The sequence below is a fragment of the Carlito syrichta genome, unplaced genomic scaffold, assembly GCF_000164805.1.
Source record: "Carlito syrichta isolate Samal-C Ts95f unplaced genomic scaffold, Tarsius_syrichta-2.0.1 Scaffold302015, whole genome shotgun sequence".
NCBI lineage: Eukaryota > Metazoa > Chordata > Mammalia > Primates > Tarsiidae > Carlito > Carlito syrichta.
The window spans coordinates 239,739-256,404 of NW_007246111.1; the positions used below are offsets into that span (position 1 = coordinate 239,739).

The 16,666-nt window shown below is 37.7% G+C and overlaps 1 protein-coding gene across 3 annotated transcripts in view; it reads right to left on the bottom strand.

Annotated features, from left to right (window-relative positions):
• Positions 1–16,666, bottom strand: part of TBL1XR1 (transducin beta like 1 X-linked receptor 1) — a 78,411-nt gene that overhangs the window by 44,271 nt on the left and 17,474 nt on the right. For 2 of the 3 annotated variants that reach the window (XM_008055880.2, XM_021711287.1), the window contains exon 2: positions 2,104–2,206. The exons of the other annotated variant lie outside the window; for it this stretch is intronic. In XM_008055880.2, coding sequence (XP_008054071.1) covers positions 2,104–2,161 — 58 coding nt within the window. In that variant the 5' untranslated portion in view covers positions 2,162–2,206. The remainder of the gene's footprint in view (positions 1–2,103; positions 2,207–16,666) is intronic. 3 annotated transcript variants of the gene reach the window in all.

The window sequence follows — 16,666 nt, forward strand, 5'->3', positions numbered from 1 at the left end:
TGTCCTACAACTAATATACACCAGTGGCTGTCACACTTTAGTAAGCCCTAAGAATCACCTGGGGTATTTGCAAAATGCAGATTCCTGGGCCCCACACGGTGATTCTGGTGCAGGTGGTCAGAGGATCTAACTTTAGAACTCTGGTATAGGCGGTTCTTACATTTATGGCAAGCTGCAGTCCTAGAAAAACTGCCTTTAAGACAAAATGTCAACAGCTGAGTCTGATTTTCCCCTATAAATCATAATATAAACAGGAAGTTACAATTTTTGCCAAGGGACTGGTGTTCACACTTTTAGAGATGTAACTTAACATCCCCACTACACTATAAATTGGAAAACTTTCTGAAGACTACACACAGCACACCTAAGAACGCAGTAAACAATTATGAGGGACTAATATGACATATATCAGCCTACAACACAAGATTTTTTAAAATTATTGCTTTATTTTTATTGCAACTTAAAGCATGGAATGTACAAAGGTTTTCTCTGAGAACAAAAGCAATTTTAAGAAGACTTTTGATAATACTTATTCACTGGTTACTCTTCTAGAAATTAATCCAGTATTTTATTTTATTGCTCCTTTTTACTCCTGTATTTTCTTATAGCAACATAAAGTCTTTATGGTATTTTTCCCATCTACTGATCCTTCACAATGTTTTTTGTTTGTTTGTTTGTTTGCTTGCTTGCTTCAGTGTCAAAAAGCCTCAAAGTTCTGGCTTAAGAGGTGAACAAATTCAAAAGCAGAAAGCACAGTTCGTTTTAACTCAACAAATTCTTTCCATTTTGGTCAAAAATACTATATAACAACTTTCATATGTTACAATTACTAGTAGCTAATTTTTCATTTTATCTTATTCAAAATATTCTCTGGAAGTTGTCTTTTAGATCTGCCTTCAATATTAGTTTAGCAGTTTAAGCAAATAAAACAAAATCTATTAAATTCAAAGCATCATCACAAGTGATTCAGCTGTTACCTCTCTCCTTTGCCCTCCCTGCCCTTGTTGGCTATCACCTTCTCAGCTGCTCCTCATCAGAGAGAAGTAGTAAGGGGCTTGGGAACAGAAAATCCATGAGAAAGACTCAGAACTGCGAACATCTCACAAGCAATGTCATCTAAGATCTGAGCTATACTGTACTCCTTGCAGAGGAAAGCACAACTAACTATGCCATATCAGAAGAACAATTTGAGTGTGAAAACCATAAACTTAAGGCTCAGTGTCCTACAACAAGTTTGGAACTCTATTCTAGTCCTTCAATCCTCCCTCACACGCGAACACCAAAATTACTTTTTTATACTGCACCTCAACTTACTACTAAAGCATTACAGTAACTTTAAGGTATAATTTCTAGAATTCAATTTCTATATCATGACATTTTTAACCACCAAATAATTTCACTTTATGTTAGCCATTTGCACTTACCATCGCAATCAACCTTTCTCGCCATCCTATGCCTCACCCTTACCCAACCGTTCCCCCTTTTATTTGCTTAATTCATCCTCATGCTCCCTTGCAGAAGTCCCTCTGTTTTACAACTATACCTCTTAATCTTTCTAGAAAACGTGAATGCTCACTGATTCATTTAAATTAATCACAAATGACTTTCAATAATTTATAATCACCCTCAATACATTAATAAGAATTCATTCAGGTCAAGAATATACTTAATCAACTGGGGTAAAACTTATGAAAGTATTCTGGAAAAACACTGTTAATTTAGCTTTTGAAACATTAACTATAATTAGAACCAACAACATTTAATTGAGGATTCTGGATATACATTACCTAACTGATGGTATCTGAGTTTATATGTTCCTACTAAACATGTGCAATAGTCTCACCTCATAACAAATCATAAAAATTGTCTTTGAACAGTGAAAGCCAAACTGTTACAAATATTTGCCTGATATGATTCCAACATATTTGAAAGAGTCAGAGAGTTAAACCATGCAGTAAGACATAGCTTTAAAATGGCAGTCCAGACATTAAGGAAACATACAAAGTTCAACAGTTTGGACTGATACAAATTTCAAATGCATAAAAGATTATTTTGAGAATATTAAAATAATTTGAGGCCTATTTACTTTATAAAAGTACTCACCTGACTCTTGCAAGTATCTATATACCAAGAAGTTGACCTCATCACTGCTTATACTCATCTTTATTCCCACTTAAACCATGAGGTCACAACACAGGATATAACCCTAAAAATAAAACAAAGTTAATTAAGTATTTTCTCAGTAAAATATTCTTAAACAAAATGTAAACAATGTTGTAAAAACCATTTGATTTTATTAAATGATGTAAAATGAAGGTTCTATATTGCCTAATAATAAATCCTAACCAAGTTACTTCCAACAGTTAGTAAAATGAGTGCACAACCAAAACATGGCTGGTGTTATTCTTCTGCAAGGTAACAAATGGCAAAAATAAAATTCATGAGAGGGCTTGAGCATCATATTTTAATGACAATATTGAGTAACATAAAAAGATGTTCCTTTTTGCTCTTTAACTGTAAAATGGTAAATTTTTACAATCAAGAATATTAGTTACTGGGGAAAGACTGATTTTCAGACCACTGGGTAGAGAGAACCATGAGTTACCCACTCTGGCTTGTCTACAAGATTTAGCAGGATTTGAAGTCTGTTTTCTCAACATTTAATCTGCAGTGTTTGAAAAGCTTTAGGTATGTATAAGAGGGACTACAATACAGTTCCCAAAACTCAAATTATTTTCTCTTACTGGACATACTTAATCCTTGAAAACAGAGGGGAAAAAGCAGAAAACTGAGATATAACTATGTCTAATTATGCTCATCTGACCTCAAGTCACAGAAATGGTTTAAAGAGGGCAGCAAACTTTTCTGTAAAGAGACAGACAGTAAACATTTTAGGCTTTATCAGTCAAACAGTCTTACAACTGCTCAACTTTGCGATGTGACGCAAAACATGTAAGCAAATTATCGTGGCTGTATTTCAATATAATTTTATTTATGGACACTGAAATTTGAATTTCATGATACTGTGTCATAAAAATATTATTCTTCTGATTTCTTCCGCAAGCACTTAAAAATGCAAAAACCCTTCTTTGCTTGTGGATTCTTATTTTTAAAAATTGGATCCACTGGACAGTTTCAGGTGGAGCAGGGAGAAAAACACCCACATTTTTAAAAGATCACCCTAGTTCTGATATCGACTGTTAGGAAACTGAACTGGAATAAGGGAAACTAAGAAGATGCAGTCACCCAGGAGAAGACTAAAACCTAGACTGACACAGAAGAACACTAGGATTCTAAAAACGCGTAGGAAGTAGACTCAGTGGTGGCTGACTGCATGCAGTGTTGAGGAAAATGAAAGCATCAGCTTCTTTCTGGACAACCAAATGGAGTGGTACGGCCATTTACTGAGACACAAAACAGCAAGGGGAGAGTGACAGCTACCATCACGTAAAGAAAAAGGCTCTCTTCCAAGAACATTAATCCACAGACTCCAATGAATGTTGTATGACCTGAACACTCTGTATGCGCTTATTGGAATAATGAAAGTAAATGCTCCCTTGATAAGGCAGCCCCGGACCTCCTGTTTGGATGGTACTGTACGCAGCACGTGGGATTTTAAGTGCTCAGCTTGATCCTGGCCACCAGTGCTGTGCAGAATTGCACTCAGCACACACAACAGGCCCTCAGCCAGTTCTGAAAGCCCTGCCCATTATAAAATTATAAGAAATTAAACGATAGTTTGGTCAATCGTGGATGTGTTTGTCAGGGGGAACAGTTAATGACTATTTTATCTTCAGGATTTTCCAAAATGAAAAATTAGGTTAGGTGGAACACAAATGAAACAGACTGACAGAGAAGACAGCGTAAGTACTCTCTTCCGCTAATATACGATTCAGTTCAACACCTGGATAATGAACAGTGGCGCTGAAGAAGTACCCAAAATCAAGAGGTTTTCACAATGCCTGGCTCTGATTAGCAAAAGCCATCAATGTCCCAACTTAAAAGCAGTATCAGTGGTGCCTCAGCATCATCTAATGCCTTCCTGAGCAAAGAAAAATACAAATCAAGATGATGTAAAAAAAACTCCTCCAATAAATTTATACTATTGGTATATTTTTAAAATCATAGTAAAAATAAATGAATAAGCAGAGCAGGAAAGTGATCTGTTCAAACTGCTAACAACTGATTATTCAACTGATCACAGTTCTGTATCAAAATTTTGCTTTTTAAGGGAAAAAATAGTAAAAGGTTTACTTCCTCTTTTTTTTGGAGTTGGAGTCTCACTCTGTCACCCAGACTGGAGTGCAGTGGCCGCTCCCGGCCACCGCAGCCTCGACCTGCTGGGCTCCGGCGATCATTCCGTCTCAGCCTTCCAAGTAGCCGGAATTACAGGCGAGCGCTACCACGCCCAGCTAATTTTTTGATTTTATTGTAGAGATGAGGTCTTGTTTGCCTTCTAAAACATCTTAAAAGCATACACACCAAAGAGCAAAATGAGAGAAAAAGCCACCACTTCGTTAGTGGACTTAACATGGCTTTGCAGAACTTGTCTGTTTGGTTTTGTTGGTTTCTATAGTCAAAGTAGGTCTCTTAAGATATGAGGTATTCTTCACCCGCCCTCATACAGAATAGATACTAGGTGTCAGATTTTCAGAAAGCACACCAAAAAATGTACCACTATATCTCTGAAAAATGCCACATCTTTAAACCAGGTGACAAACCAGCAATAAGACACTCATGTGATCTTTACCTTTCACCACCTAAGGTGGAGGATGTAGTTCATGCCCCATCATGTGTAAACTAAGTCTTGCCCTCAAGGAGCTTACAGGCTGTTAAATAAACAACATATTGAAAATAAACTAATGCTTCCTAAATTCACAAAACATTTATTTCTATATACTACCTGATCATACTTTTTTTTTTTTTTTAAGAAAGCAGGATTTATTGAGAAAAGCTTCCACAGTGGGAGGGGACCCCAGCAGGTTGCCCCATACTTATTCCTAAATAGGAAATGAGTTCCTCACAAAATCAGATATTACACTTTCCTATCCTAACTCTCAGAAACAGCTTGTAAACTCATAAAAGTTTCTATTTAAATTCCAATCAGCCAGGCATGGTGGCTCAAACCTCCTTTGGGAGGTCAAGGTGAGGGGATTGCCTGAGTCCACGGGTTCAAGAACAGCCTGGGCAACTTGATGAGACCTCATCTCTACAATAAATCAAAAAATTATCCAGGTGTGGTGGCGTGCACCTGTAGTTCTGGCTACTTGGAAGTCTGAGGCGGAAGGATCATCTGATCCCAGCTGGTCTAACGCTGGGGTGGCTGTGAGCATGCCATTGCACTCCAGTCTGGACGACTGAGTAAGATTGACTCAAAAAATAAACTAATAAAATAAATTAAAATTCCAATCAGTTATAGACAATCAATTACTTAATATAATCCAGAGCAATATTAAAGTTGCCAAGTACAGTTGGTTACATGTTTTTGCTACTGTGACTAGTGCTGCAATAAACATGTATGTGCAGGTATCTGTTTTGCAGAATGATTTGAGTTCCTCTGGGTATATTCCTGGTGCTGTCCATCGAAACTGGACTGGATAAAAAATAAATGTGGTACATATACACAATGGAATATTACAGTCATAAAGAAGGACAAACATACGGACTTCACGGCAACTTGGATGGATTTAGAGTCTATCACACTCGGTGATCTATCACAGAAACAAAGAACAGAATACCACACGTTCTCACTCATAAGCAGACCCTGAACATTTACCATAACACTAAAGAAAGGGATTGGCAGTATCGGGACACTGCTGGGGTGGGGGGCACAACATCAATAAGGGTCCCTGATCTCAAACCAGGCAAAATAGGGAGTAAAGAAAGGCCCACATTTTACCTATACGATGTCCACTTGTATACCTAACCCTGAATTGTACCACAAATCTTTACAATAAAAATAAAGGAGCCAAGTACAAATACAAAATTAGTCATAATTAATATTTAACCAAGAAGTTATATTCAAAAGTACACTTAATATTTTAAATGTTCACCATGAAACATAATTTTACTGCATTACTTTATAGACAACTTAGCAAATATCATAAAAATATTGGACTACTGAGGCAATCTGGTTATAACTTATTCATTCAACTAAGTATGTACAGCGTTTTCAGCAGCACAAAACTGAGTTCAGTATATACAGAAGGTATCCAAAAAAGTATACACATTTTAAGAAAGTAAAACTCTATTTTGTTGTTCTATACATTCAGTATCATTTTAGACGTCAGCTTCAACTGGAACAAATATATTCTTTTCTGATCCCATTCTTGAAGCAAGGCAGGGCTCAGCTATGACCCTAGATTACATTATTTTAAATGACTTTTAAAAGAGGAAAAAAAAGTGGAATAAGTTCTGAGTGGAGAGAAAGAAACAAGATTAACTTTTGAAATATCCTACCTACAGCACACAATTAAGAGATGTTGAACCCTTTGCGTGACCAAAGTCAAATGGTTAATCAAAATTATTTTACAAAAATAATTTAGTCTAAACCATATAGTGGCAATGTATTAAATTCTTGTGTTGCTCAACAGTCAGATTATAAATTTTCATTAATCTAAGTCTTCCATAATAATATTTATGCTTAAATATGTTTTCTATTTCTTTTTTGGCTGATGTGTATTGATGAATATTCCTCAAGATAAGGAAAAGTCTGTAAGTAAGTACGCTCAAAGAATATACATAAATAGTTACTTTGGTTCTTAGTGAGTACTGACAAATTGGGTTCACCTACGTATTCTTTTTTTTTTGAGTTGGAGTCTCACTCTGTCGCCCAGACTGGAGTGCAGTGGCCGCTCCTGGCCACCGCAGCCTCGGCCTGCTGGGCTCCGGTGATCCTTCAGTCTCAGCCTTCCGAGTAGCCGGCATTACAGGCATGCACCACCATGCCCAGCTGATTTTTTGATTTATTGTAGAGACGAGGTCTCGCTGCCCAGGCGGGTCTCGAACCCGTGGGCTCAGGCTTCACTCACCTCAGCCTCCCAAAGGCGCGCGGGATTACAGGTTGAGCCACCGAGCCCGGCTCCACCTACGTATTCTAACGAAAGAAATGACTAAAGACAGTGACAAACTACAGCTGAGGAAACGGGGGGGGAGAGAAGGAGATCACAAGTTTTTCCAATTGTTTCCAAACTAGAAAAGTAGAAAAAAGTGATCCTAGAAGTGGGTGGCTGGAGAGCAGAGCCCTCTGGGAAGTCAAATTTACAGAGGCTGAGCTAGAGGTATAAAGGGAAGACATCCAGTAAAGGTGCCCCACAGGTGTCTCAAGGTCACCATGCATAGCTCATGGAGAGGAACACATCTTGGTTCTGTTCCCCTCATACAGAAAGATCACTACTTATATAATTTTGCAGTGATGAAATCCATCCAAATAAACGCTGAAGATGCCTCTGTTAGGTGACAAGTGAAGAAGAAACACTAGAATGGTCATACAACCAGCAAAGACAACAGGAAAAAATGCATCATTCTTCTGACCAATTTACTGTATCCAACAGTGCCAGGTTCTATGACAAGTGCTCAAGACATGGCTAAACAAAGTAGAGTAGGGTCCAACCTTACGACCTTACAGGCTGCTGGGGAGAAGACAACAAGGTGTTCACCATAACTGGGATAAGAGAAAGCACAGGAGATCACGACAGCATTTGGCCTAACGCTGTGGTAACAGGCAGGAAAAGAATATGACATGAGTGGCGTGCAGGCTTCTGTAACAGGCACAGCACAGCGCTGGAGGAGCTCAGTCTCTGTTTAAGTGTGTACCAAGTTACCTTCACTACTATCTGTGTGCACATGACTCTCATCAAGTTGAACGTTAAGGGAAACGGAGAGAAAGTATATCCCATCTACTAAGTACCTGCTTCATGCGTTGTAAGGAGCTAGGTCTTATAAACATTATTTAAATTCCTCTTCGGTATTATCTCCCTCATCTTAATGTGACAATAACAACATATGAGAATCGCATTTTTGTAAGATCTTTGTATTCAGAAATGTCATTCAAATATTGAACTTTGATGTCTTTAACCAATGCAGGAAAAAACAAACAATGAAATTAGTATTAAGAATCCTAAGAAGGTTCTGTCACTAACCTCAAGTCACAACACATGTTGCCAAGGCCCCAAGGTACAGGGCATGCGATTGCTGCAGTTTACTTGAACTATGATATAAATGGCAGTCCTAAATGATCGGCCAGACTGTTGGGTCACACAGACCATTACAATAGTTGCACCTGAATAGCAACTTCCAATCTCACACAAAGTCATCTGTTAAAATTATTCTGTTTACTGGGCTTGAGTTCTCAATCTGTTTTTTTATGAGTTGGAGTCTCACTCTGTTGCCCAGTCTGGAGTGCAGTGGCCGCTCCCAGCCACCGCAGCCTCGACCTGCTGGGCTCCGGCGATTCTTCCGCCTCAGCCTTCTGAGTAGCGGAATAACAGGCGTGTGCTACCACGCCCAGCTCATTTTTTGATTTATTGTAGAGATGAGGTCTCACCAAGTTGCCCAGGCGGGTCTCGAACCTGCAGGCTCAGGCAATCCACCCACCTCAGCCTCCCAAGGTGCGGGATTACAGGCTGAGCCAACGAGCCCAGCCTCAATCCGTTTTAAGCAAAGTAACAGCACATCTGATGCCATGTTGCCCAACAGGCTGCCGAGGGGAACTCCTGTCAAATCATCTTGCTGAAACCAAGACATGCTGTGACGATTCCATTTCTTTGACGTGGTCTACCCATTACACCTTTAAACTACAATCTCAAACCATCATAACTAACAATTTAAAAGTGTGGGGGGTGAGGGGGAAGTGAGTCACTTCAGAATGTGACTGTATTTGAAGGCTGGGCTATTAAAGAGGTGATCAAGTTGAAATGAGGCCATTAGTATGGACCCTAATCCAACATAATTGGTGCCCTTTATAAAAAGAGGAAGAGAAGTCAAGGATGCATGTGCACAGAGTAAGGACACAGTAAGGAGGCGGACGTCTGCAAGCCAAGGAGAGCGGTGACACCTTGATCTTCGACATTTAGCATCCAAAACTGTGATGAAAGTAGCTTTATTTTATTTGAGCCTCTCAGTCTGCAGTAAACATGCATATCCAACATTACAATCCCTTAAAACTCTGTTTACGCATTCATTTGCTATCTTTAAATTTACTGATGCTAAGTTCACAATTGCTACGATTTGTCTTTTTGACTCTATCTTTAGAAACCTTTCAATTTAGAAATTATCAGAGATGTGGAGATTAACACTTATTTGGCAACATACCTTAAAATGTAACTAAAATAACTAAAAGAAGCATATTATTAAACTAAATAAAACTATGTTTACCAAAATATATTCATAAACTGTAAAGGAAATGCAATATGAGGATTTATATATAATCAGATAATCCCAAGAAACACTAAACTCTAAATGTACTTTATATTTCAGCTTATTTAATACTAATCAACTAATCCAAGAAACATCCAAAAACCCTAGTCCAACAAAATCAAATCATTTGACTACTTTCTTACAGAAGAGCACACAAATGTATAATTTACTTTCTTGTGTATTTTATTCCTGAAAACTACAACTATGGTTTATTTACCAACATTTAAAAAATCTCTTCTCATGGCTGTGTGCAATATTATGTCCAAAGGAAAGCAAAGTAGTTTATTTCATTAAAACAAAAACTGTACCACTCTTAACATTACGATAAATGGTATCCTATCTTTTTAAAAAGCCAATCTCTTGAAATATTTTATTCACAATAATAAAAAGGAGAAAATATTCTTTTAAAATAAGTGAGTTTTTAATTAAAAAAAAAAAAAACTTTACTAATTTGATGGTCTCTTCCACTTCTAAGTACCCCGGTGAAAAGTCTATAGTTTTCACCCTCAAGGAGTAACAAGAATAGGTTTAACAAAATAAAACAAAAAGGCAGACCAGAGAGCTTGTGCAATAAAGTCAGCATGGATTGGAAGTGATTTTACCTTCCAAGGGCACATGAGCACCTGTCTTTCAGGTAGTTTTCTAAGAGTATGCTTGGAAATGTGTGTATTTTACACAAAGGACAATTTCTTCTTCCTTTTTTCAGTTATAGCCAACATTTGTGCTGTGTTACTCTTTTGGGGGAGGGGAGATGAAGGAATTGGTCTGTTAATAGATTAATGGACACCATAGTTTCAAAGTTGGTAAATCTTAAACTAAATATAATTACAACTTAGATGTAATAAACTTCCCCTTTTCATAGGAATCCAGAGCTCTCAGAGGTAAACTAAAAATAACACAATAGAGGTAAAATCTTAGGTCCTATATGAATTTGGACAAGTGATAATGAACCTTCTGAGCCTCTGCTTCCTCATCTGTAAAATGAGAAAACTGAATTAGATGGTCTCTTTCATTTCTAAACTTCTATGATTCAAGTCAGTATCAGTTACAGAGTATCACACATGAACCTGGCAGGGTACCAGAGTACTAGATCATACAGTAATTTTTAACAAAGCATTAGTATATATCTACAAAATATAGGTAGATCTCAGGCATCTCCAGGAATTAGGGAAGGAGGAAACAAATAAGCTCATCTCATTGAAAAATATTTTTCCTTTTTCTGCGTTTGTTTTTCCTTTTTTTCATTTTTATGCTCCTGCCAGTTACTTGTTAAAGAAAATATTTAAATACCTATTGCACATGACGCATGTTAAAAGGAGAAAATATCCTTTTAAAATCAATGTTTTTATTTTTAAACAAGATATTTATCATACTACACACCAAACCAATTACTCATTAGTAACTTCTAGTGCCAATTATTTGTTTCAATTGTGACACAAACCAAGGATCTGCAGACCACAACCCGTGGGTCAAATCCAACCTGTCACCTACTTCTATATAACCCACAGGTAAGAATGATTTTCACAGAACACTTTTTAAAAAATTTTTTCATTGATTTGATGATAGAGAAAACTAACTTGGAATCACAACTAAGCAATTTTAAAGTCTTAGCAAAGCTCTCGAGACAGAGAGCAGTAAACTAGTATCCAGTGGTGAAAAGCCAACTTTGACTTAAATTTAAACGACATTAGTAACAGCCCTATTTCTTTTTATACTAAAAAAAGACCTTTGAGGAGCTGCCTCCTAGTCCACAGATGTAAACTTCAACTTCCTAAACTTATGAGTGACTGTTTATACAGATGATATCTAAGATACTTTTAAAATGTAAAAGTATTCTAGGAAAAATAAACATGTGTTGAATAGCAAATAAATCAGCCAAGGTATATTGACAGGGGAACAAAGAACAAGAAAGAAAACACTAAGGGAACAGAAGAAATTCCCTGATACCCTCTTCAATGACTGAGCAGTAATCAGTCACAACACTTAAAGCAAACCAATGTCAAGCTGGGAGAGAATTGGAAAAACTCAGGTATGAAAAATAAAAACCAAGAAGCCAGTCCCCTCCCACTAGCATTCAAAACTCCGAGTGTGTTTGAGTGGAAATCAATATTATAAAGCTCAAAAAAACTTTCTCCATTAAAACACATTTCGTAATCTAGCTTTAGAAGAGACATGTTGAGAATCTTCAAGACCTGAACAGATGAAAACTTTGCTTAACACTCCAATATTACAGAAAGAAAAGGGAAAAGAGTATAGGTGCAGCTAGGTAATAGAGTGATAAATACTACCTATAATAATATTTATTAAATAGTTTATCAGCAAGAAGGTGTGGCTATTCCTTGGTTTCTCATGAGGGTGGAAAAAATATAAGTAGACAAAACTAAGATGATTGGATCCTAAGTCAATCAAAACAAGTGTCCATGGATTGCTATATTCAGCACATTCAGCACATTCTTTGGAAGGGCAGAAATAAAAATATGTAGAACATTCTGGTAGCAGAAATATGCTATTGATATAGATCCAAGTATAGTTTAAAAAATTTTTAAGGAGATCAACACTCATCCCAACAGGCAATAAATAAATGCTTGTTCCAATCAAGTGAAAAAGATGTAAACCAAGTTTAGTACTCAGCAGACTGATACACAATCCTGCTATTAGTAAATTTGGAAGAAAACAGGCAAAAGAAAATGGAGATTGATAAAAGATATAAACTGGAGTAGGCTTCAAAATTTTATTGAAAATGGAGAGAAATCCACTATAGAAGTCTTATAGGTCAATTTCACAAGATGAGAGACAACAGATGGCAGTACTGTAACATAAATGTTGTCTAAAAAACCAGCAAACAAACAGAAAGCCCACGTAGGAACAAAACAACTGCATAACTCCATAGCCACAATGAGGCTCTCCTTTTTAAGTATCCTACTACCCTGTTAGGTTACAGACCCTCTAACTCAGGGGTCCCCAACCCCTAGGGCAGTGGACAAGTACCAGTTAGCGGGAGGTGAGAAGCAACCAGCAAAGCTCTGCTTTCTGTCAGATCCATAGCAGCATTAGATTCTCATATGAGCATAAGGCCTATTGCAAACTGCACACACAAGGGATCTAGGTTGTTGTACGCTCCCTATGAGACTCTAATGCCTGATGATCCCAGCACTCCCTGCAACCCGCAACGTCCAAGGAAAAATTATCTTCTACAAAACCGGTACCTAATGCCAAAAAGGTTGGGGACCACTGATCTAACTGCAAAGTCGATTTTTATTAAAATAGTATCTTCTTAAAAGATATTTTCTCTCCATTTCATAGTAAATGCATTTCACTGTTAAGACGGTTCAAAGTGCTCAAAACTTGAAATCAGATGTATTTTTATTGTGCTCATGACAAAATTTGAGCAACTTTTTATTTACTATGGAAATTGGGTCTCAGAATGAGATCTGTAGACCACTGGAATTCCCAGGACTTTTTAAGGGGTCTGTGAGCTCAAAATTATTTTTAAAGTATTGCTAAGACATGACTCATCCTTTTCTCTAAAATGACATTTGCACTAAGGTTACAAGGCAATAGTAGGTAAAACTGCTCACACCACAGGATGAGTCAAGACAGCAGCCACCTTACCATACTATTAACAGTCATTATATTTTTTTCACCACCGCGCACGCACACGCACGCACACACACACACAAACTCTGAAAAATATCCTTGATGAAGCTAAACATTATTAATTTTATTAACTCTTAATGCTCAAATACATGTCTTTTTAGCATTTTGTGTAACAAAATGTTAGTATACACAAAGCACTTCTATTGCATGTTAAAATGATGGCTGTCTCAAAGAAAAAGCACTGTGTAATTTGAATTGCAAGCTGAACTAGCCACTTTTGTCATGGAACACCATTTATACTTCAAAGAACAAATGACAATATGGTTTTTTGGACTGGGAATTTGGCAGACATTTTCCTGCAAATGAACAGAGTGAAGCTGTCACTTGAAAGAAAATAACTAACAATATTTGTTGGCAAGAATAAAACTTAAGCTTTTAAGTGAAAATTAGGATTTTGGAAAAATTGTCATGAGTTCGACAGCTTCCCAATACTTAAAAATTGCTCTAATACGATCAGAATGATGTAAAAGGTTCTGATTTTTCTGCTACTATATAATAAACATATGGAAGCTCTTCATAACTCCCAATGACCAGTGCAAAGCTATTCATGGGTAAAAGGTTCATTAAAGGTCAAGAGAGACTAATGTATGTTGATGTAACAGAACACAAAAAGTTCAGTGATGTAACTGCACTCCACACACTGCAACGCTTAAGAAGCCATCTACTTGCTGAGGTTTGGTGTAATATGAAAGAAGAATACCCAAAGATAAGTGAGCAATATAAATTTTATTTTCATTTGAAAACTTTTTTTTTTGAGTTGGGGTCTCACTCTGTCGCCCAGACTGGAGTGCAGTGGCTGCTCCCGGTCACCGCAGCCTCGACCTGTCGGGCTCCGGCGATCCTTCCGCCTCAGTCTTCCGAGTAGCTGGAACTACAGGTGCATGCTACCACGCCTGGCCAATTTTTTGATTTATTGTAGAGATGAGGTCTCGCTGCCCAGGCAGTTCTCGAACCCACGGGCTCAGGCAATCCACTCACCTCAGCCTCCCAAAGCATGGGATTACAGGCTGAGCCACTTGCTTACTTCTGTAAGGCCAGATTTTTTTCACGTTTAATTATAACAACATATCTCAACACATGAATGAAGAAGCAGATGTGAGAGCAGGTATTAATAAAATACCAGTTGTATTTTATTACGTAGAGATTAACAGAGATTTGCAAAAATGTGAAAACAATGTCATTCTCATTAAATATGTCTTGGGAAGTACTTATTTTTCATAATAATACAGGATTCATGTACACGGGTGAGGTTGTTACTGTTATGTTAAAATGCTTTAGTAAGTAGTATAAGATTTCAGTTTTAATATCTCATGTGGTAAATGCCCATAGCTATAACCCACATGAAGTCATAAACATCAGCATACCAAAATTCTAGTTTTAATAAAATATGTAGCATCTACAAATTCTAAAACCTACCAGAGGAATAAAAATTATAAATTTCTGAGATGACACCTCTGCAAATGGGCTTCTTTCCTACTTAATCATTTTACTGAAATGTGTTTTTTCTACCACGCATTTAAAAAATGTTTTAGTGAGTGTTACACTACATGTCAATCGCTGTTTTAGGCCCGGAACACCGTAACGATATAGAAATCCATTCATATGGAAGAATGATATTGGAAGGAGTAGCCTTCATAGCCAAATTTCAGGCGATATCCATTTCCTACCAAATTCTAAGATGAAATGCTGTAGAGAAGGTGTGGAAGTTGCAGTAAAGACACTCCACCACAACTCACTTCCTTCTCTTCAGGTGGGATTCACATTACCCCGCAAGATTTTTTTGTTCAAGCTCATCACTTGTGTTGTAACAAGGTTCCAAAGGGTCAAGATCCCTTTCCCACCAACCAAAACCTGAAATTATGCTCTCTCTTGCAATCTTTATTAAAGAGAACACACTCAACATGCCAAGCGTTGGTAGCACTTGTTACCACACACATGACAAGGATTGCAGTACTTCAGACTTGACTCATCATACTCAACCTGTTAACTACATGAGGAACAAAGGACGGGGACCAAACCACCAACAGATGTGGAATTCTTCACAGCCAGACTTCCAGGTGATACCTGGTACATTAACCCTATCTGCCCGTGTACACAAAAGAAAGTGCAAAGGAAATGCAGGGGGGTGGAAGAGACCTACGGAACGGAGAGGCACATGTGCTTAATACTGACAAGAAACCAATCCACATTCACATGGGAGTCCTGAACCCATCAGTAGCTGCTGCAGATACAGTAGAAGATACTTAAGCATCAGGTGACAGTGCTTTCCTTCTTTTCAATATCCTTGCACATGAGCCACCATCACGCCAGTGGGAAGCCCAGCCCTAGGCAGAACTGCAAGCAAAGCTCTTCCTGTGAGCTCCTCCCATCTCTTTTCCTAGAGTCCCTTTCAGTCACCCAGAACTTAACACTATTCCACTCATGAGACTCTGCCTTGACAGCACCTTCCTCCCCACTTCTCCCAACTCCAACGCCAACCCCTCAACTCTCACAGCAAGGGAGCCTGCTGCCCTCTTCAAACAGAATTTGTATTCCAAGTTCTGCATCACCTCTCCAACCCTCACCACCAACACATACATGTCACTCCTTAAAGCCAGGTAGGAGACAAGCTTGACAACCTAATATAACAAAATGCTAATGAGCAATAGTTTAATGTTTTGCTTTCCAAGGAATTTATTTATATTGCAACAAAGACACAAATACTCTTCTTAATTCAATGTTTCTGAGGGGACATTGTAAATCTAGCAAACCACTCAGATGTCCCCTCTCAGGAGACACAGAGATTGTTGGTGATTACACGGGACAAATTATGCCAGCATAAATTTTTCAAAAAAAAGTATGTTTCCTTGAAGTTTTCCATTCAAATTGCATGAGAAAGCAAATGATGAGATAGAATATATACTGAGATATGAATGATCAGTTGAGAAGTGGTTTCAGGAATCACGAGTGCATCTTTCCACATCTTCGAACAACAGACTGGGCAATAACTTACATATTATTAATGTGGGAAGAAGAAAACAAGACTGCATTGTCTGCGCAAATAGAAAGACATCAGGCGCAAGACGTCAAACAAATTACTACTGCACAACCTGTGTCAATGAACCTGCAACGTACGTTGGTGACTATTTCACATGTCACCACATGTTAGAAAAACATAAGACATACAATTTTTATTTTAGGTCATAAATAAGCTCCTCAATGTCCAAATTCCCAGTATAAGCCAAATATCATTACAATAAAATAATTGGGTCCAACATTATACCATTTAATATGAAATAACTCGTTTTTCACTATTTCATAAAAATGTGCGATCGAGGGCAACCCCCTCGGGTCCCCTCCCACTGTGGGAACATTTCTGTCCTCCTAATAAATCCTGCTTTAAAAGGGGAGAGGGGGCAATCGAGTTGCTAGTAGGTGATTCGCAAGATGTCTCTGAGTTCAAAGGATTAAGCATCTTTTAAAAGAAAAAAAACCCATTGGTCTCAAGAATTGACTTATAGTATCACAATACTATGAAAAATTCATACAAATAGTTCGTATCTTACAGTATCTAAACTATAAAATGAAAACAAATTTGCCTATCAATACCAAG